Source organism: Melospiza melodia, chromosome Z (assembly GCF_035770615.1).
Source record: "Melospiza melodia melodia isolate bMelMel2 chromosome Z, bMelMel2.pri, whole genome shotgun sequence".
NCBI lineage: Eukaryota > Metazoa > Chordata > Aves > Passeriformes > Passerellidae > Melospiza > Melospiza melodia.
This window is the reverse complement of record NC_086226.1, coordinates 46,830,524-46,853,234: the sequence shown is the minus strand read 5'-3', so window position 1 is coordinate 46,853,234 and position 22,711 is coordinate 46,830,524. Positions and strand designations below refer to the sequence as shown.

General features: G+C 35.6%; 1 protein-coding gene across 20 annotated transcripts in view; it reads left to right on the top strand.

Moving 5' to 3' along the window:
• PTPRD (protein tyrosine phosphatase receptor type D) overlaps positions 1–22,711 on the top strand; it is a 1,164,217-nt gene that overhangs the window by 878,783 nt on the left and 262,723 nt on the right. For all 20 annotated transcript variants that reach the window (XM_063180610.1, XM_063180611.1, XM_063180604.1 and 17 more), the window contains one exon: positions 2,711–2,878. In XM_063180610.1, coding sequence (XP_063036680.1) covers positions 2,794–2,878 — 85 coding nt within the window. In that variant the 5' untranslated portion in view covers positions 2,711–2,793. The remainder of the gene's footprint in view (positions 1–2,710; positions 2,879–22,711) is intronic.

The window sequence follows — 22,711 nt, the reverse complement described above, 5'->3', positions numbered from 1 at the left end:
GGATTAATTCTGCAAGGCAAGTATTGTTCCGCTGATGACAAGGCTAGTGTGTAACCTGGTGCTGCAAATGCTGTTTGTGTTTTCACTGTCTTTGATACCACGCTCAGGACATAACAAACCATCATCAGGAGGAAATAGAAAAGGAAAGGAACCTAATTTGATTTCAGGAATTAATAATTCTTTAGATGAGTCTTTCACTTTGGAACTACTGAGATGGCTTGATGTGGAAGTTGATAGTTGTCTTGGTAATTTCATTTAGTCCTTTTAAGGAATTGCATCTTCATGTTAGTTTTAACAAATAAGCCTATATGCTACGTGATACATCATTGTTGATACAGTTGTCAGTAGTAGGTTCTGAAGATTGTTTTCCTTGTGGGTAAAGCAGACTTTTTTTGGAGAGCCTTGATATTAACTGAATGTCTCTTGGCTTGCTTCTCTCAATATACCAGCCCATCACCTGCTTGCCTCCATTAACAGGGTATCTTCAACTTGAAAGATAAATCAACCACCATCTATAGTCTAGTGCTTATGTTTCCCTGAGCTAGAATATTGGAAGTTTATTTGAAGGCCCAGGCAGGTAAGAAGGGAGAACAAGCAACAAGCAAAGAGTGTCCTGGAAACCTTGGTATGTTTATCAGTTTAGCTAAAGCCATGCCTGTTGGAAACGTGAAAGAAAGGGAATACTGAGGGCTTTCATTTCATGACCTGAGTGATAATGAATATTACCTTCAAAGCAGACACAGAGTGCAGTATTCTCAAGTGGTTGTATGTGCATTTAGAATGAGAGAGTAGAATAAGGTTTCACAAAAAAAAAAAAAAAAAAAAAAAAAAAGAAAGACAAGAAAAAGCTATATTCTCAACCCTTTGGCAAATAATCTTGGCAAATAATCTTATTTGCCAAGTTTTGTGAAACATCCCTTCATTTGCAGACTGCTTGTAGAGGATGTGTGCAGATTCATATATCAGGACCATAAAGTTTTTAAAATTCCTTTTTACCCCAGGCAGACAGTTATATTTATCCTGTTAGCTACCACATTTAATATTTTGATGGGAGTGCTTGAAATGTATGAAAATAATGTGCCCCAGTGCCCCGATTAAAAAAACTGTTGTATAAAATAAGTACTTTTGTGGTCACCATTTCCCCCCCCCTTCTCTACTCCCTTTATTAATTTTCAGTATTGTAATATTGTTTCCTCTCTGCTTCTGCCCCTGAAAGGAGTAAGGGAGTACTTAGGACCCACCATATTTCTCTGGTCACCTTCACATATCAGCTAGTATGGCTGTGTACTAATGAAAAAATAGTTTTGTTTTTAAGTGAGCTGCCTGTAGAGATAGTTCAGGGCTCCCCTGTAACTCCTGCATTCCAGAAGAAGCAAAACAAAAATCACCTTTTCCTTGAAAGTGCGTTTCATGCATCTCCATCTTTGTGATAGCATTGGAATCATTGCACAGCAGTTGGCTCTGATACGCTTGCACAGACACAAATTGAGTCCGACAGGACTGGTGTCTCATGGACTTTGCTGTCATTTGAAATGCTGGCATGAAGATGGTAGCGATGAAAGGGGAGAGCTGGTGCCTTTAGCATTTTGCCTATGAAGATTTCTTAGGCTTCTATTTTTTGATAGCAGTCGCTGATTCAAAAGATAGTTCTACAAAAGAGATTTGTAACATAGTGTATGATTTCTACCAGCTGCTCATGTCTTTTCTTCCTTGAGTAAATTCTTTTGAGCATTTCTCTGTACTGAAAATGGGCTCTTTGTGCCACCCACAAAACTGTAAGATCTATTTAGTGGAATAATAATTAGTATACTTTTTTCTCTGCCCTCGTGGTTTTCATCTTTACTGCGTGGAAGCCATTTGTGTGGTAATGAAGAGGGTAGAATCAAATTTAAAAAGCCTATATGTTGCTGATCCTTCAGAAAGTATAATTGCATGTCATGTTATTTTAGTGCCAATGTCACGCTGCTTAGGGAGATCTCTAGTATTTCCTGACGAAGGAGGAAAAATTTTTTATATTCCTTAATTTCTGTTCGTGTGGCATATTTGGACAAGGATGAAACACTGTTTTTTCAAGTCAGGTACTTCAGCTGTAGTTCTACCAGTGTATCATATCCAATTACACATTGTAATAAATTAGATGGATTGAATTGAGATCTCAGCCCTTTATTCAATGCCAGATTTCTGTTTTTCTATTAGGCATAATTCAGATATGTGCAGGAAATCACAACAGGAATTTTAACCTTTGAAAGTTGCTGAACAATGCAATATGTTAATCATAAGTTCTGAAGTGGATTTTGTGGTGTTTTTCTTACCAGATGCCAGGGCATCAGCTCCCTGTTGGCATGTGGATTTGTTATGGATATCTAAGCTGCTTTGATTATCTTTTTGCAGCATGAGTTCCAGTGATGTCTTAAATCTTGTCATACTAGTTTCTTTGGTTTAGGACATGCTGTAGTTCTAACTAAAGATTCAGGATGTGACAGTTGCTTGATTATGTGGTAAAGGACACTAAGAAATGTGTTGTAACACATTTACTGTGTCTTGGATCTTCTTGTACATACCAGTAGCTTGAAATTAATTATGTTTCTTCCCCTTTCTGCCTTACCCTTTTGTCTTTTGAAATTGTTTTGCCTCAAATTGTGAATACATAAAAAAAAGAGAAGAAAAACTCTAGTCTGTTTTTGCTAATTGTATTTTTATCTTTTCACAGGCTCTGAAAATACTTCATCTGAAATTTCAGACTGGACAGACTCGCAGTGGCTTCTAAGCCAGTGAGAACAAGGCTGCCAAAGCATGCTGGTGCCACGCTGTCGGATGATGCACGTAGTCAGGCCAGTGGTGGTGCTCCTGTGCTTGCTGCTCTGTGCTGATGCTGAAAGTAAGTGTATTATTCATTTATGCTTAGGTCTTGGCCATCACGCGTGGTTTTGTTTTCAGCTGGTGGCCGCTAAGAGTCTCAGAATGAGTTTCCTTTTGAGTGATTCTTCAAAAACTTTCAGGTCCTCTCTAGATCACAACCAGTATTTGAAAAAGATTGTTTATGCAACTTCCTTACTGTTTCTTCTTCTTAATGCCCCTTTTCTTAAGCATGAAGTGGTTCATGTAAGATGGTGAACACCACTGTCACAAAGTTACGCAGTCAAAACAAAAACCAGCCTTGCTCACTAGACATTGGTCAAATACCTTAAATATATCTGTCATTCTTTGAATATGTCTATCTTAACTTTGATTAAAAAAAAAAAAAGACATCCCCTTCCCAATTAATATCCCGTCCAGTTAAAATTCCCGTCCCTTTGGAAGTGCTACAACAACTGTTCTAATGTATTATTTCCGACAGCTGTCACAGAGTACAGTATCCAAACAAATCAAGAAGAACTGACAGCTTAGTGGCTGGCCTAAACATGTGACAATTCAGTGAGGAAAGGCACCTATGTTTACTTGTACTGAGGGGAAACTGCTCGAGTTTGGTCAATTAGGTTATCTATTAATGGAAAGATAATATCTTCTTTTTAATTAGGAAATCATTAGGTCTGCCTTGTTTACACGTGTTCCTTCTCCCAGCTGTCCTTTGGCTTCTTCCACAAGTAATGTGCAAATGAGAAAAGCCATTTGCTTTCCACCTGTTGATCTGCAGGTTTTCTGCAAGCTGATTGTTAACACTGGCTACAAGCTGACTGCTAACATTCACTTGGTTGAGGGATATTTTCCTACTTTTCTAGTAGTTCCTGACTTTATGCAGGCACATGACCCATCAATAACTTTGTTTCAGCTCTGTCTTTAGAAAACTTCTGTGTTTTTTCACACGTGTGGTAAATTAAGTAGAAACACAGAGTAATAGAATCAGGTTTAGTAAGGCTAGATTAATCAGTTTTCAATAAATGCATACAAAAGATTTCTTCATCACCCCACTTATCACCTGCACTACAGATATGCAGAGTCGCAGCAGTAAAAGAGACACCAAAATTTTTCAGTTTCATGCATAATAAGCTTTCCTTCTTTTAAGTGCAGATCTGTGAAAGTGAAGTAAATGGAGGAAAAAAGGACAAAACATACATGTTTGTTGTGTACTGACAGCTGAGATTCTTTGGCCCCTTTCCAGTTAGATAATGACCAGCTGGGATGATTGTGTCTAAGGTGAAGCCAAGGACATTTTAACACTTTAGCCAGCAAATAATTAATTGGGAAGTGGGCCCATATGTTGGACAGTTTTGCAGTTGTAGTATTCCACTTATTTTAAAAGTTGCACAAAGATTAGTTTTTTGTGCGTAAGGAGCACAAAGATTAGTTTTTTGTGATAGTTTCTCTCAGAATGAGATTATGATTTTCAGGTATTTAATATGCACCACCTTTTAAGTTGTATAAATAATTATATACATAGATGCAAATAGTATACATTATATGGTATTAATTAAATTGTGTGTCATATATATGTTTATGTGACTCCGCTTAATATTGCATTTATAGTGTGAGTGTTAAGTTAATGTTCTTCTATTTTACTAATTTCTTTGAGGGTCATGATATAGTCACATTTTCATCTTACACATAGTACTTTATTTGGGACACACACAGAATCTCCACAGACATAGTTATTTTATGGCCTGGGTGAGACAGGACAGCGCCTGTGAGCGTGGTGTATGCAGACACACAGAAAGATGTGTCTTCATCTAGGATTAGCCCTCCTTGCCTGAAGAAAAGTTCCTGCTGTGCTGGAGTTGGCTCTGCCTTCTGCTCCTGCTCATACTCTTGCTCCTGTTTTGTCTTGCACTTTCTAGAAGGGGCCAGACCCCACTTTGACCTAGTGCTTTTCTTGAAATTCTTCACAAAGAGTGGCAGGACCACATTTCTTCATTTTAATGGGAAGAGGACACAGAAGGTGAGACAAAGGGAACAAAAAATTTGTTGTTTTTTTCTCTGTCACCCTCTAAAGGCTATGTGCTTTCTTTTTTTTTTTTTTTTTTTGCCATTATTCTCCTGTTGCTAACATCAAGGCACTGCAGAAAAGTGTCAATGTTTAGTGTCTAAACATTGACACTACATTGTAAACTTTCTAGAGTAGTTGTAAATGGGTAAAGAACTCGTGCTCTTCCAGTCTCACTGTCAAATCACTGTGTGTGGGACTCGTAGCACCAAGTAGCAAGCCAGCTTAATGCTACTGAACTGGTTCCCAGTGGTGGTCCTTAGTGCTTTTTGGTTTACATACAACCTTCACAGTTGAGAGAGGGAGGAAATGGGATACCTTTATTTCTCTTCATCGTTGTGAAAGACCCCACACTCTCTAATGTGTTGGTGTGGGCTGATAAATGTAATGTGTCAACAAGTATATGTGCAAACTATATATTATTCTTTTAATCCAGAAACTAAATTTACATTGACTGAGAATAGTAAGCAAAATTAAAAGGTGGCAAAGCTACCTTTGCTCTTTTTTACCTTTTGATGTTAGTAAGAATGTGATAGTTGTAAATACAAGAAGTGAAAATCTCAGGTATTACAAGTATTTTTAGATATCTTCTTTTATGTTTGGCATTTGCAGGTTCAGTGTACACTAAGAAGGAGTAAAACACATTTTCACTGAGGAAAGAAAGTACTTGTTCATTAGTCTTTATTGAGGAGCAGCAATCTGCTAGTCTACAGTGTTTTCATTGGGTGGGATGTTCTCAGTGGTGTAGATGGCAATGCTTCACCACAGCTTCTGAGAGATTAGTAATACAGTTTTGTCATAACATAAGTACTGGGTTTTTTCATGTTGATTTAAATGAACAGTAACTATCCAGAGGATACATGCAGGTTCATCTGTTTAATAACAATGCATATATGTTTCAGAGATTCCTACATAGCATATTTCTTTAAGAACTATCAAATATGGTACATTATTATGTGTTTCTGATCTTGCCAAGGGTCACTGAGCTCACTTAACCACTAAGCTCAAAGAAAGATAGGAAATATAAATTTCTTCTAAAGTGTTATTCCTGGTCTTTCCTGGTATTCCAGTTTTTGAAAAGTAGGAGTTTAATTTGTATTAGTAGAATCAAATATGTTTCTGCAGATAGTCTGCATCCTGCTTTTTGGTATTTGAGTTGATTCTTGTGCATCCTGTTCCTTTTCCACACTGAGAAAGGCCTGACCACACCAGCATTTCAAAATTCTCTGCTGCATTAACTGCTGCATTAATTCTCTGCAGTAACTTTGTTTAATGCTCTTCCTTCATTCTTGCTTACATAGCTTCTGCTCTGACGTTTTTGTTTTGTTACTTTTTTAGAGATGTTTTAGAAGAGAAGCAAAAATTCTCTTTTCCTTCAGCAGAAGTGTTTGCAGCTTATTGTAAAAAGGCAAACAGAAATATTTATTAAAAACAATGCATTTGCTGTAATATTGCTTCTATTCCCAGTTGTTAGAAATGTGAATGATGCTTAGCTTGTTCTTTGGCTTCTAATGCATATTGTGAGAGTTACCATCATGCAGGGAACCACTGTCCCATCGTATCTCTAGGCCAGGATCAGTTGTGACAGGACAATGATTATTTATAACAGATGTTGGGTTAATTGAGACAAATTCTTGTTTAATAGGATGTAAAGACAGTAATTTAGTGTTAGTGAAACCATTTTTTCCTCTGTATATTTTTCTCATTTTTTGAAAAAAATTTGCTTTTTAGGGAACATGTGTGTTTTTCCCTACTAATACCACTCTTTGTCTTTAAGAACTTTTTGTGTGCATCTACTATCTGAAACACATTCATGCAGTACATACTGAATTTTCTTTTCTCTAAGCACTTGTCTGTAAGAGTAAACTACCCCCCAGATCTTTCAAAGTGATTAAATTACAGAAAGCAGTTGTGTTATAGTAAGTCTTACAGGTGGACATACATGGTTCACAGTAAAAACCCCCACTGTTCCAGAATAAGGTCCTAAATGCTATGTGTAGTGCAGCCCAATCTGGAAATTATTTACTTTTTGTACATGTACATTTGATAGTTAGTGAATTTTTTCAGAGTAAATTAGATTTAAACTCTGATGTCTTTCAACAGGTAATTTCAATTAATTGCTTTCAAGAGTGGGCAGTAAAAAAAATTAAAGATAAAATCTTTCTGTTCTTTATTGGTAATTTTTTACAGTATCATTTGTCTTTATATTAGTGCTGATAGCATGCACTATATGTAAGATACAGCCCTTTCATTATATTGCTGTGTTGTTTTTTTTTTTTTTTAATAATGGTGATGTATTCAAAAAGGTTGAACTATAAGCTGAGGATTTTTTTTGGGGAAAAAAGCTTCCAATTTTCTTTTATATTCTTTTTGTTTTTTTCAGGAATTTTGATATCCTCTCTTCAGCCCAACCTTAGGACGTTTTTCAGTTGATTTGATGAAAATTAGTATATACTGTTGCAAGAGTAATTTTACATTAGACTTGTTAAATATGATATTACACATGTCAAGTAAATCAGCCATCAGTTAAAGTTTTAGTTTTAGGGGAAAGTGGGGCACTTAGTCATACCCAACCATCCTAGATGCATTCATTTTGCTCTGCAGCAAAGTGACAGCTTTGGAATAAATCTGATAGTTGAGATTAAGAGTCAGGGAAAATGAAAATATTATACCATCATTCCAAACATACTGACTTAGCTGCAGAAACTACAGGTAATAAAGCTCTTTGCATGAGCCAGGGTTTATCCAACCCTTATTTTTCAAATCCTTGCATTAATGCAAATTTGAATAATTTAGTTCCAGCAGTAGCCATAACTACCACCATATCTATTTAACCTGGTGTAAATTACCAACCGCAAAATTATGAGCTGCTTGAGAAATAAAATTTTTCAGTTAAAATAATTTTTAAGAATATGTTTTGGTTATCTCTGTAAATCTGTACATAAGAAAGCACTTTGAAATGCAATATGAACAAAAGATTTGTGTGTATTTTGTAAGGGGTAATTCAGGATTAAATCATCAGGGTTTTGAACTTCAGAACGAATTGAAGGAAATTTCAGAATGGTTCTTCTGAACATTTTTCTGTCTACATCTCTGGTGCTCTGAAGGTTGTTGCTGTGTCTCTTTCAGAGCTGTTTAGTGCTGTTTTCAGAGCTGTTGTTACTTCAGGTAGTTGTAAACCCCTACCTGCCTAAAGCAGAGCGCTGAACAGAGCTGAGTTGCAAGCTTGGGAATCTGAGAAGCATTAAGGCCTGGCAGCTTTGTGTGTGTCTGACTGTGGAGGCAGTGAAGTTCCCCAAGTAAAAAAAGCCTTTATATTTTGATTTTTTTTTGAGTATGTATAAAACCAGAGTCAGAAAATTCAGAGTCTCAAATCTTCCCAGACACCCAAAAAATCTAGATATGAGAAATGTATGTTAATGGCCTTACAGTGTTGGACAAACCCACATGATTTAGATTAATGTTATCTGTTAACAGCAAGTGTTTTTGGAGAAACTACAGTATGGGTAGTTATCTCACTATGTAATTCCCTGCAGCATCAGTAATGACCACTGGCAGATAAAGGAATGTGAGTCATTAATATTCCTGTGTCAGAATTGGCAGCGAATTCCAGTGTGTCTGCTAGATTGCTTAAGAACATGTCTGCATACTTCAAAAGTTTACTAGAGGTGCATACCATAGTCTCAGTGTAGGAAGGCTCTTAGGGAAAACGGAAGAAGAAACACTGGTAGAGGAATTGAGGAATTTTAGAATTTTTTTTTAGGTTATATTCATACAGCACAACAACTGCTGTGGTGTTTTATAGTATTTTTACCCCCTGTCTGAAGCTTAACTCTCACTGGCTGAAATGGAGATAAAATGTTGAGTAGCATCTTCTGTTTCAGTAGTGAATTTCTGACAACACTTTTAGAAAATGAAAAATATCTGGATGTGTACAGAAAGGTCACAATTCACTTTTGTCCACTGTATATTTCAGTAAACTCCCTCCCCCAAAAATAACATATGGATAGAATGATTCTGGCTTAATCAGTGTCTGATTGAACCTATATTTGTTCAAAATAATTAGGCAAATATTTTTAATTTAATCCTTTCTAATTCTTGTGGATATGCACAATATTTTAAATAAATTTTTGATAATACAAATTAATTTGAAAATTGTTAATTTATTTTTAATGCTTCCTTCTGAAGGAAGTTATGTGGAGAACAAAGTTACACCTTGACTTTAAATTGCTATAAAATAGGTTTAAATGTGAAGTTGCGTCCAGATTGCTACTGTGGCTTTCACTGAATTACAGAAAACTGTATGGTATGTGTTATGAAAAAAGTGAGGGTAGAATTTTGTCTGTTGATTACAAACTTCATGTTACATACCTGAGGAGAATATGTTGATAAAAGACAATTAAGATGTCTTTTAATAAACATAAAATTACTAATAAACATAAAATTGAAAATGCATGGCCTATGGTCATTTCAGTTTACAAGAAACTCTGGAGCATGACTGTAAACACTTTGGACATGGTCTTGCTGTGCAAACTAGTAGCAAAGGACAGAATTTCACAATACATAACACATGAATTCCTACAAAACACAAATTCTGAAAGCCTTTTCCCAACAAGGCTATTTTCAGGAAGATAATTCCATAGAAGTTTAAAATTTGTTCTATTGAGATATAAAAATATTTGTCTGTATGTCTTTGTGAAATCTGAGTGGGTAGAATTTTGTTCTAGTTACTCCTAAGAAACTGATTTTTAATTTGCTTTGTAAAACTTTCTGTGCTTTCTACTTCAGTACCAGTATATGGATGGAAGAGAGCTTCTAGTGGTGTTGGTTTTATTTTAATACGTGGAATTGTGAAGAAGGAGGCAGAAATGATAAGGGAAAATGATAAGAAATTTATTTTGGTAGAAGAGTTTATTAGTTACAGACATTTTCAGGAAAGTTCCACCTGTGTCATTTTTTTCATCCAAGAATATCACGTACACTTTAGTGTGTAAAATAATTGTTGAGTATATGGGTAGGTGATGTCTGGACTGGAAAGAGAAACAGTCAGTTGGTTTCCTGTTGTAGTAAAAAAGCTCACATTTTACCAGCAACAAAAAAACCTTGTTTGAAAATAAACAAGGTTTTTTTTTTTGTGTGTGTGAGAGATTTTTTGTGTTAAGATGAGGTTGTAGGCTCCAAAACTTTTTGATTGAAAAGCAAAGGTAGAATGAATATGAATAAAAAGACAAATTAACCTTACAGATAAGGGCATAGTGATGCCAGCAATGCCTTGAAGTTTGTCAGGGGTTCCTGACAGACTGGAGAAAGTGCAGGGAGGAGAAAAACAGAGATTCAGAACTAGGAAGTACTTTTATCATCTTTGGTAATAAGTTTTTATAAAACTGAAGGCTTTTTTTAGCTGGTGGATACGTATTTTCGTCTCAAAATATAGCAATCATAATGGAGAGCTTTGCTCAATAAATTTGAGTTTAATGTAATTAGTGGCTGATTGTGGTCAATTGCATTGTATCCATTGTGAAACAATGTGCTTATATTCTGAATATTCTCAGATTCAGATTTTATGCATTTCATAGAGAGTACACAAGGTGCTGGACTTATTACAGAGGTGATGAAGAGAATCCATTTATTTCTTTTTTATGTAAAAAAGGTAGTTTTACACCTATGAGTAATTCTACGTGGGGAATTAGGAAGAGGAGGAAATAATTGGAAATTATATAAACCTTAGTGCACCTGTATCTTGCATGCTAGCATACAGGCTCATACACCTATCTCAAGAAAACACAACTGAGTTCCATAAAATGCTTTCAATGACAGTTAAATGGTCCAGAGGATGGGACAGCTGCCATGTGAGAGGAGACTGAGGAGGCTGAGACTATTAGAGTTTCAAGGAAGGTTGGCAGAAGTGGGTTGCGGGAATTATGGCTAAGGTCTGCAAAGTTATGGGAGCAGAGGCGAGAATGAGAACAGAATGGGTATCCACCTACTCAGTAATATTAGAATAAAACTGTGGACTTTGAGGATTTTAGTAGAAGAGTTACTAAAAGCAGGTAAAAATGGAAATTACTGTTCATTTTTCCTGAGGCAGACAGTATTTATAGTTGTAAGAGACTTTAAAAATCTGTGTACAGGAGGTCCATAAATTAATACTAAAAGAACAGACAGGAATGCCATTGTTAATGTAGTTATGCATATGAAGTGAATGGACCTCAAAAGTTGCCCAGGCTAATGTCCCCATGTATGGCATGTTCTCTTGACGTGGAGACATGATAGCAGACAACAAGACTTAGTGTGTCCTAATAAGGTATTTACTGTCATCTTACACTCAGAAATACATACGATTTCAACATGCATTTTGCATTGTGTTCATTGACACTAACTTCTCCAGAAAATCTGATTTGGAGATTCTTGTATCACACTATATCACAATTCTGTCGCAATTATTACATCTATATTTAATAACATATTATATAGGAAGTGCAGTTGGAGGCTATGGCAAGCATTTAGGCAAATGCAGTTTATAATTTTGGAAAATAACAATATTAGTGTTATTGATAGCAGAGCTCACACATTTGCCAGCTCTGTGTTTATGTGTTCTTGTGTATGTTGATTTGGGGCAGGAGATACAAGGAGTAGTTATTTTATGGGATGAGTTATAGAGCTTTACAATTCATAGATGAAGTACATTAGTGGAAAATCCTAGTCACCTTTTTTTCCTCTTTCATAAACTTTCATCTTCAGACATACTCTTAATGTGAGGAAGTGTTAACATGTTCACTGACCTTTTTCAATATCTGTGGTCTGACAAAAGTGACTTAAAGGTTGTAGCATCTAAAGATGTATCCATTCTAAACACTGGAGGTAAACTGGAATCTAGAATGGTACCACAACATCTTAGGAAGATGACACTGTACTCTTAAGTACAGATTTTGAAATCAAATGGATATAGATTCTCTTAAAAGTATTAATGATATACAGTTGGTTTTAAAATTAAATGTCACATAAGAAATTATTTTAATCTCCTTTTAAATAATTTGGCACTGCACTAATTGAAGATAAATTTGTTACTAAAGACGTGTTAAAACTTTAAGCTCACTAAACATGATTCTCTTGGATTGATTTTTTGCATTCTACATAGCAGCTCAGTGTTACTTTTAAACAAGAGCTGTAGACTTCTAAAAACATTACAGTGAAATGAAGTGCTTTGGCAACTTGTAAGTATGAATGTGGATAACATAAGTATGTTAAAAATAGCTTTTAGATTTACATGAAAAATCTGAGGGATTTTCCCATGGCAGAAAGTCTCTAGAAAACTTTCCTCAGCTGTACACCATTTGACAGCAGCTCACTACCCACACAGAGCAGGAGCTCATTTGGTGTCTTGAGAACCTTGAGACAATTTATAATTGATCTCAGTTTAGGTAGGTTGTGTATAAACACTTTTGAGATGCCTGATCATTAATCCTTCTGGACATTTTGTGCATAAAAAATAGGATACAAAAAATTTTAAAAAGGGAGCGTTTTTTCTCCTTTATTTATAACTTTAAATACTAATAAATGCATTTCCAGTACTCTTTCAATTTTCTGTTTCTTTTTTTCATTCTGAAGAAATGCAAATGTGTGAATGGAGGCTAAACAGGATTTTTAGCTACCCTTGGTTTGAATTTGGTTATTTGATTTTGAAATGCAGAATTAGGATAGAATTTGTGGATTTTATTTATATGAAAAGATTAGAACTTTTAGCCAAATTATTCTCAGATCCCCAATCACAGCAAGATTTGTTTACCTTTTCTATAGCCAGAAAAACACATCTTTTGTCTAGAATGCCCCATTGTTTTTCCTTTAGTACAATATAGACTGGTATTTTTGTATGGGTTCCTCTCTAATATGTACACTTAAGTGAGAATTTATAGATGCCTTTGTTAATTAATACTCATTTCTGCCACTGAGCAGATCTTCTAAGTTTTTAGTATCTTTTTCCTTATCTATGAGTGCATGGCTCAGTGTCTTATTGCAAAATACATTTTAACCTTGGGGGAAAAGACACACTACTCTGAGAGCCTGAAGATCAAGAGTTTGTATTTCTTTGATGTTAATAGATCTGTCATGTCTTTTCACTTTACAAAGAAAGCATTTTGAAGGATCAGTGAGAATAAAAAGGGGTCTCTTAGGTAGAACCACCAAGTTTACACCTCTCAGTTTTTAGTGTGTCAATGTGTGGCCCTCGCAATTATTTTTTCATCATGACAATTTTTTTTCTAATTCCATATTAGTATTTTCTTTCTGGTTTACTGTTTGCTTCTTAGGTTGTGAACAGAACATAAAATTGCAGCTGCAAGTCGTCAGAACTCACTGTGCTATAGATACCTTGAAGCAGTAAGGACTGCTTTCTCACTGTGCATAGATCAGTCTCAGAAATCATATTTGTTAGACATCTGATTGTAGGCAAGAGAAGGGTCCATTCTGAGACTGTCAGATTCAAAGAAATATTACATCTTATGTTTTTTCACCAGAGTCATCCATGTACCCTTTTCAAAACTGACTTTCAGGAGATAAATTAATAATCCTTATTTGTAGTGCCTAATAAAGTATATTCAGACATTACAGGTAAATTTTAATAAATTTTCAGTTTGGTTTTTTTGTTTGCTTGGGTTTTTTGTTTGGTTGGTTGGGGTTTTGTTTGTTTGTTTGTTTGTTAGATTTTTTTTTAGGGAAAATAAGTTACAAAGATAGTCAAGCACTCCTTGCCATTTGGGAGAATATTGCTAGGAAAGTGCAGGGCAGGTAATGCACATTTACAAAGAAAACTCTTTGCCTTTGAATATATACTGTTGCTACAGACACTGGGATCTCAATGGTGTCCCAAAGACTGATGCTTTTAGAAGGCTACTGAAGTTTGTTTCAAATAACTGATTCAGAAAAATAAGGTAATATTTCATACAATATTCTGATTAAATTATACTCAAATATTTTGAGATTAAAGTTTTAGAAAAGATCTTAAGCTTTCTGAAAAATTTTCTTGATATTAATTTCTGATTGCAGCACTAATGTTTTATTTAACATAAATAAATTACGCTACTATGCATTCTGGAGGGGAATTTGTATTCCTTTAATAATTTCTTTTCTCTTCAGAGTGATGACATTGTCCAGAAAAGACATTTAACATAAAAATGATGTAAAGGTGGATAAGAAATTAAATCACAAATACTATTTAACTATAAATTGGATTTTAGGGTAATTTAAATCTCGCTGCTGGAGTATTTATCTCTAAATGCTCCTAATTTAAAAGCTTTTAAAGGAGTGTGCAAATTTTCTCTGATAGGCATTGCATTTTCCTTATTCTGCCAAAATGCTCTAAGTTGCACAACGTTAGCAGAATCCATGGTCTAAAAATAGTGTTTATTCTCCAAAAGTCTTCTTTTTGTTTATCACAATCTGAGTACTGAGCTCCAAATCCTGGGACCTTTAGGGCAGCAATTGTCCCTGCACCTTCTCTGCTGGGTGAGTGACCTCTTACAGTCTGTGGCCCAGTTTTGGTCAGGCAGAGCTGGAGTGCATTCTGGCTGGAGCTGGGGGGCTGTTTTCTGCTTTGAGAAGGCATGTTTTTTGCTGTCAGGAGGTATTCTTTAGCTGGTCTGAGTGGAATGCAGAAGGATTGCTGTGCTCTTGCAAAGACCAGCAGCATGCCAGGCCTGAGCTTCACCCCTGCATGTTCTTTGGCACCAGAGGGTGCCTGATTTTTCAGCTGTGCTGTGACTATCCATGGGCCTCACTCTCTTAGTGAAACAATTAATATTTCCTGTATTCTTCATTTACCATTTGTGTCCCTTCCCATGCATCCATTTACCTCTTCAGCTCTCTTTATCCTTCCTCATGCTAGCTTCCCCACTTCTCTCTTAATGTCAAAAATACATACCAGTTTTCATAAGCGTCCTCGGAATCTGGTCCAGAAATGTTGTCAGTCATGCATCACTAAGTAGAAACAAAGCTGGAGCACCCATGTGGAAATAATAGACTGAAAAATTCATCAAAGAAATTTCATGTGAATTGCAGAAACTCATTAGAGGTCAGAAAAGGCGTATTACACCCTAATGTTTCAGCAGTAGCAACTTTGTTTTCCTCATACTCAAATGGACATGCTTTCTCACTGTGTTCCTGATTTTTGATATTTTACTTGACCAAATTGTTTCCAAAAAAAAATCACAAAGATCCTCTCAATAGTATCGATGTTGTGCAGTCAGACAAGCAGACAGACAGACAAGACTTATTATCTGCTGATCTTTCAGTACTTTCAATGAAGAAAAGGTAACCTGTAATTAATGACGTAAAATGGAAGCCAAAGTCTAATTTGCTATCTGTCTAGACTATACAGACCTTCTCAAAAGGGAGTGTAATTGTGCACAGGTATGCTGCTTTTTAAAAAATGACATTCCATCTCTGCAAATAATTTTAAGAATCGTCATTTTGATAAAATGTACCATATTATCCCAATTTACCAGACGGTGGGATCTATAGAGTTGCTATTCTGGCAAAGTTTGGGATTTTTTTCTTTTTTGAATACTCTTATTTTAATGCAACATCTATGTTTCATTGATTCTGCTGCAATTTTTCTCATGGTGAAGTAGCACTGCCTTCACACAAACTACCTGTAAAAAAAATATAGTTTGCAGGATCCTAGCCTAAAAACTGTGAATTTTGAAAAACTCCTGTTTTTTGGATTGTAGTCTTGCTGTTGTGTGTTATCTTAATTAGTGTTAGTAATTAAATCATTAAATGATTGCACTTACCCCTTACTAACAAGCAGTAAAGCTTAGTGATTTCTTTCTTGATCCCCTGGGACCTGCTATTTCAGTTCTTCTTGCAACTCCTCATTTGTGTGTTTGGGCTGTCAAAAGGCATGAAGTCAGTGCACAGCACTCTAACTCTGCAGCACTGGGAAGGGGTTAACCTCGCCTATGCATTGTGCTTTCAGACAAACTGCATCTTATGTGTGTCACCTCAGTGAAAAATGAAAGACAATACCAAGCTGACTTTAGCTATTTAATGCTGGACTATGAACCATGTAACTCAAGTTTGTTGTAGAGATCTGACTGACTTTTTCAACAATTATTTTTCATTGCTCATGGTTTTTGTAGGAATTCTTTTGTGGATGTGTATCACAATAAAAATTTGGGTAAAGAATGGTTAATATTTTGCTTTAATGATGCCAGGTTGGACACTGACCTGTCCTTATTCTCAGTTATAATGTTAAGTCTGCATGCCAATATCAAAAATGTGAATTTGTTTCTGGTAATTCATGAGCTGGTGCCTCAGTAGCTAAAACTACATCAGCTAATACTAAATGAGCTAGTACTGGTTAAACTACTCTTCAGTTCATGCTGACTAGCTAAAACTGAATGAAAATAGAGATAATTTTAAAACTACATCATTGGCAGTGGCTGATATCACAGGCTTACTTGACAGTTGGCAATTTTTTTCCAAGCAAGATATCTAGGATACTAGGAAAAATTCCTTCACCAAAAGAGTTAGGAAGCACTCTAACAGGCTGCCCAGGGAAGTGGTTAATTCATTATCCTTGTAAATATTTAAAAGATGTGTCATTGTGGCCATTAGGAATATTTTATATGGTGGATTGGCAGTGTTGGATTAATTGTTGGTCTCTCTTTTCTTAAGTGTCTTTTCCAACCTAGATGATTCTATGATTCTCTCCTGGAAACTTTTATGTAAAGCACTTATTTCTAAAACTCTAACAAGTGTTTCATTAATCTGTGTCTGATTATTCATAGTAACCTCTTTTTTGCATTTCCTCAAGAATTCACATGTATGTACTTGAGATTGATATTTGTGCTTGGGTTCATTAGGAAAATAAAATGAAAATAGAGATTACCCTAAATTTCTGTCTCTATATAAGGCATTTTATCAAAACTCTTCACAAGATACTGATTCAAGGGACCTGGGCAGGATGGAGACATGGGCTTACAGGAACCTCAATGAAGTTGAAGACGGGGAAGCGGCAAGCCTTGTATCTGGGAAGGAACAACCCCTGTCACACTGGAGGCTGACCGGCTGAAAAAACAGCCTGAGAGAAAAGTTCAGGGAGTTCTGGTTGACCAAAAGTTGATCATAAATCTATGATGTGTCCTTGTGGTAAGGAAGGCCGACATTTTTCAGGAATGAGGTGATCCTTCTCTTTCATTCAGGCATGGTCAGGTGCATCTGGACTGTTGGGTTCAGCATTAGGCTCCTCAGTACAAGAGAAACAGGGACATGCTGGAGTCAGTTCATCAAAAGCCCAAAAAGGCAGTGCTGGAATTTAAATACTGCCATACAAAGAGGAATTGAGAGCTGGGACAGCTTGGCCTGATACAAGAAGATTGACTCGGATGTTTTCTGTGAATATATAAGTATACCTGATGGTAGAGGGTGAAGATAGGAAAGCTGCAGCCTTCTCAGGGAACCCTAGCTGATAGCCCAAGAAGCCCATGAGCTCTGTTAAAGCATAAGACATACTTATAATTGTCACTGTTGTTGTTATTACTGCAATTATTACAGGACTAACTGAGCACTGGAATAGGTCAAAAGTGTTTGTGTCCCCATTTTTGGAGACGCTTAAAATTGAACAAATTAAGCATGACCCAGGGAAAGGTTCTGTAGCTTACCAGGTCACAGCCAGGTTCTGGACTAGGCACTCTCAAGGTTTGATGTGCCCCTAATAATTTTTATGTTGTATTTCAACTGTTGCCTATGGAAGTAAAGTATTATTAAGCCTACTAATTTTATAAAAATAGGTATAAGAATGTGATACCTTATACTATCAAAAATAATGCATTTCTATAACACAACAAAGAATGAGAGAAAAATCGGTGGGTTAATAATGGATTAGATTTCTTTTGCATAAAAAAGTGAACATCACAGTATTCACAATGGAAAGCAAACACCTGAAGGTGTTAACACAATTCTGTGCAATCATGAGGGAAGAAAACAAGTAGGAGAGATAGGTAACATACAAAACCAGTCTGTCCTTTCAAATTCTACACCCTGTAGTTTTATCCTACATATAGCAAAGAACTGTGTGATTTAGGTCTAAGAAACCTAGTATTTTTTTGCACTGAAGATATAATCTCTCTTTTCATAAATATACCTTTAGTTGTCTATATAATCAATGTTCTTAAGTGTGTGGGTGAAATGCTGCACAAATGAAATCAGTTGGAAAAATCCTGTTTAAATTACAGAGTCCAGGACTTGCATCATCCTCTAAATTTACACTGTGTGAAACACTCAGAGTTCCAGAGGCAGTAAGTGAATCATTGGCAAATAAACTTAGTATATTTAAAATAAAAGTTGTAAAATTAACTAGATATCATTTAAAAAATAAGACTCTTGCACATGCTCAGTGCATACCAATACTAAGTTTTTATCTAGGTTTTTGGAAGTCCATTGAATCAAAATGTCTACCATGTAAACAGTGCTTTAATGTTTTACTTTCTAAAGTATCCATGTTGAAAACCTGCAGATGAAAAAATTGGTATCACTTACTATGTAACTTCAGTGAACATGAGTTGGACTTGTTCTAATAGCGGGGGGGGAAAAGAAAAGCGAGTGTATATTTTCCTACTGAATGTCAGGAAAAACAAATTTTCATTTCAAATCAGGTTTGTTTTCTGTCCTGGATCGATTTTCATAAGTATTTCTGCATTTATTTTTCTTTTACTTTCCTGACTTTCTAATGAAGTTTGTAACAGAGGAAGGGGTAGTATTTAAAGATGGGTGGCAATACTGAATTATTTTAGTTGCACAGCAATCTCAAAAATGCTTAAAATTAGTTGAAGGAAAACTCTTAAGGTTTGTATTAACGTTTGTTTGTACCAAGAAGTGTAACTAGCAGGTGAAGGGAGGTTATTCTCACCTTGTACTCCATTCTTGCGAGACCCTACCAAGAGTACCCTACCTACCAAGTGGCCCAGCTCGATGGCCCCAGCATTATCAGAATGCAGCTCTGCTGGAAGGAGGGCCACAGTGCTGGTCACAGGGCTGGGACAGCTCTCTTATGAAGGCGTGCTGAGACAGCAGTTGGGGCTGGTTTTGGGGAGACCTTTGAGCACTTTCCAGTACCTAAGGAAGGCCTAAAGAATGGCTGGAAAGTGAGTTTTTACAAGGGCATATAGGGACAGGACAAGGAGTAATGGCTTTCAACTGAAAGAGGGTGGATTCAAAATAGACCTCGGGAAGAAATTCTGTATTGTGTTGGTGAGGAGGCACTGGAACAGGTTGCCCAAAGAAGTTGTGGAAGTTGCATCCCTGGCAGTTTTCAAGGCCAGGGTGGGTGGATTTCTGAACAATGGTCTGGTGTACCTGCCCATGACAGGGGGATTGGAACTTGATGATCTTTGAGGTTCCTTCCACGCCCAACCGGGCTATGGTTGTATGTTGATGTCAAATGTATATAACTATTAGTCATAAAATATTTATTATTTTCATCTGTTCACTCTTAGAGACCTAATTGCTAGTTTGTTTTCAATAATGAGTGAGAAACCCAGTGGTGACCGAAGATCTGTAATACAAGGCATTAACTCTTTTACTGGTTGGAAATAATAAAAGTACATCTCAATACATCTTGACCTCTAGTGTGCAGTGAAGCTGTGTAGTTTAATAATTCTGTTTGTGAAGAGACTAAGTAATTATAAGAAGTGGAATTTAAGTACAGCAAAGTGATAAGGAAACTGCTTAATGATGTTGAAAACAGTTATAAAATGAAAAAAAAAACACACCTTCTTTTGATTCCTCTAGGCTGGCTGTTTTCCTGGGCCATAAGGAATTTGCAGGCTGATCACAAAGAAACGTGAATATTTGTGCTTTCTTTTTGAGTGACAGAATTCCATAGGTGGAAATACTGTGCTGTGATACTGAAATTGTTCTCTTGCATTTAATCATTCATCAGTGAAATGTCACACACACAGATGGAAAAAAAAAAGAAGGTAAATGTAGGTAGTTTAGACTAATTGAAATGACAGATTGGATAACAAAAGATTTGAAAGCTTCGACTATTCCTTCTGGTGAAAATAGTAATCCTGTGGTGTTCCCTACAATACAAAATCATCTTTGAATAGGAACTGAGGTTTAATGGTATGATGTTTCCAAATAATGACTAATCAGCTACTGCTGCTGCCTCGGCCTTTTATTTAAATAAAAAAGAAAAGGACAGATGCACTTTTCTGTTCATCTGGTATAGAAATTGTTGGATATCCAGAGTACAAAAGAAAGCATTTCTGTAAAATTTCTGCAATTCAAAAAAAGAGTGATTTGTGCTAGAATTTTGGATATGAGTGAAGAATACTTGTGGAAAATAAATTAGTTTCAAGGCTTAAGTTAAAAATGTATGAAAAAAATCTCAGAAATGAATAGTTATAAGCAAATTGTCAGATTAAGTTAGAAATGCAAATTTTACAAATGCATGCAAGATTAATGTGGAGAAATTATTATATTTTATATCTGTTGCAACCTTTTTTTTTAAATGTAGCATACTTGTACCGAGGTATATATGCAAGGGTTGCGCACTTTAATTACCATTACAGCTTCACTGCACGCTAGAGGCTATTAAAAAAGGAACTCAAATGCAGACCAGATATAATACTAAACACCCTTTTATATACTAAAGGAGTGCTAAAATCACATTTATTAGGTTAATATCTATGTAATATATTTATAATTTAAGAACGCTTTTCCTTTAGGAAAGGGTAGGTTTTTGACAGCTTGAAAGACAGTTAACTATTTTAATGGATATTTATTTAATACAGTTTTATTTCCATGAAAGCATGTAGATTATACAGATATTCTTAGGCCATTTGAATTCACAGTAATCTTACAAATATATGTGGTATCAATTACTCTCCTGCTATGCAATAGTGTAACTAAATAGAGCCAGATTTGTGTATATGTTATTAACAACAGAAACCACCAAATCTCATGCAGGTTTATTTTCTACTTTACCTCATGAGATGGGAGTCTCAGTATCGATGGTATTCTCGAATAACTTTCTTTAGAGCTTTTGATTTATTTAATATTCAAAGTATATGAATTCTCTTTCTTTTGAAAATCATTTTTCTAAAACTAATAGACATTTTATCACAATAATAGTTAGAAATCACTAAATGAAATATATTTTCTATTGCAATACTTACACTTGTTATTCGTCACGCTATCCTCCTGGCATCTGCTTCAGCTACTTTTCTAAGTAAAGAATAGGATTAAAGGAATTATAAATAAAACATTGTGATTGAAATCTAATCTGAATGTTTAAAATACTTCAAAAAAGTATTCAGTAAATAAATACAGTGATGTAACTTGATAAATGTAATATTGTACCATCCTGTCTTTCAGTCACATCAAAGTAAAAACACTTTGTATTGTTTTCAGGGTTATTCAGAAGTTTGATACAGCTTCTGCCATCTCTGCCTTTTTCCCTTTTTTTAAAAAAATTTCTTCAGGATTAGGAAAAATTTCTTAGAAAGAGGAGCTTCTCTCTCAAAGTATGGGCTCTCCAACAAGTATGGGTTAGTAACCTCCAAGTGCAGCTGTTCAACATCTGTCTTACATGCACAGAGCTATACTGGTAGGTTTCATAAAGAAACTGAGGGATCCATTTACATCTTGTTTTAATTTTACGTCATTAGTCATACACTGATTGACCTATTTATTTGACATGAAATTATTGTTCCAACTTAATATATAAATTAATTTATAGATATTCTGAGAAGCCCAAGTGATGCAAGAACGTTGCAGAATAACATTTTCAAGTAATATTGTAGTAAGTGAAACTTTGGTGTGAAATAAGGTGTTATTTCTGTACATTTTATCAACAACCTTTGTTATATTTTAGGCATACAGTAATAAATTTAAAAAAATAATTAATTTTAAAATTTAAAATACTGCATTTACATAATAAAATGTCTTATAACTATTTAAATGATACAAAAATTCTTGATAGGTACTATCTTTTATAGAATAGATAGATTTTTTTTTCATTAAATAAATTACTATCAGGTCATGCAGACACTTCTGATAGTGGCAGTTGCGTGACTTGTCTTGATAGCATTTCTCTTCTCTCAGCCTGGAGCATAATTTTTTGTGCATTCAGTCATTATTTCTCTTTCACTTCTGTGCCTCCCCCCTACCTTTGGCACAGTGTCTTATTGTCTGAATCCTCACATAAGTGATTTTCCTCCTTTTGCCATATTGTGGAGTATGTATGTCAGTGCTGCAAGACATCACAGAATGAAAAGGAGGTCAACCAGTAGTTAAACCAGATGATGCAAGCAGCATTTTCTTTCTGTTCTCCGTCATCTCTATTACTTCCTTTCATTTGAGATATGACAACTGTAACTGTCTCCACTTACTCAGTTTATTTATCTTTCTGATTTTGCCCTATATACATGGGTTTGGACCAGTGGCAGCTGGAGAAACAACCCTGGTGGTTGGAATTCTCCTTAGTGGTATACTTTCCTTAGTTTTGTAGTTTTGGACACCAACCCAGACTGGCATGAAATAATTAACATTATAATTAAGAAAATTACACGGCCTGTGGAACAAGCTCTTTTATTTCTGCCCCTTTACTTTCAGCTGGGTTACCAATCTGCTAGAATCCTGTTGGTCAAGATGCCCTTAGAAATGAAGTAAGGTCCAGAACAATAACTATTGGAAAAGACACTTAGTAGGCACTCAAGACTTACGTAGATCACCTGGCATTTGCTCCTTTCTCAGTGCCCTACTAAAGGCTGCCAGTATCAATCAACAGCA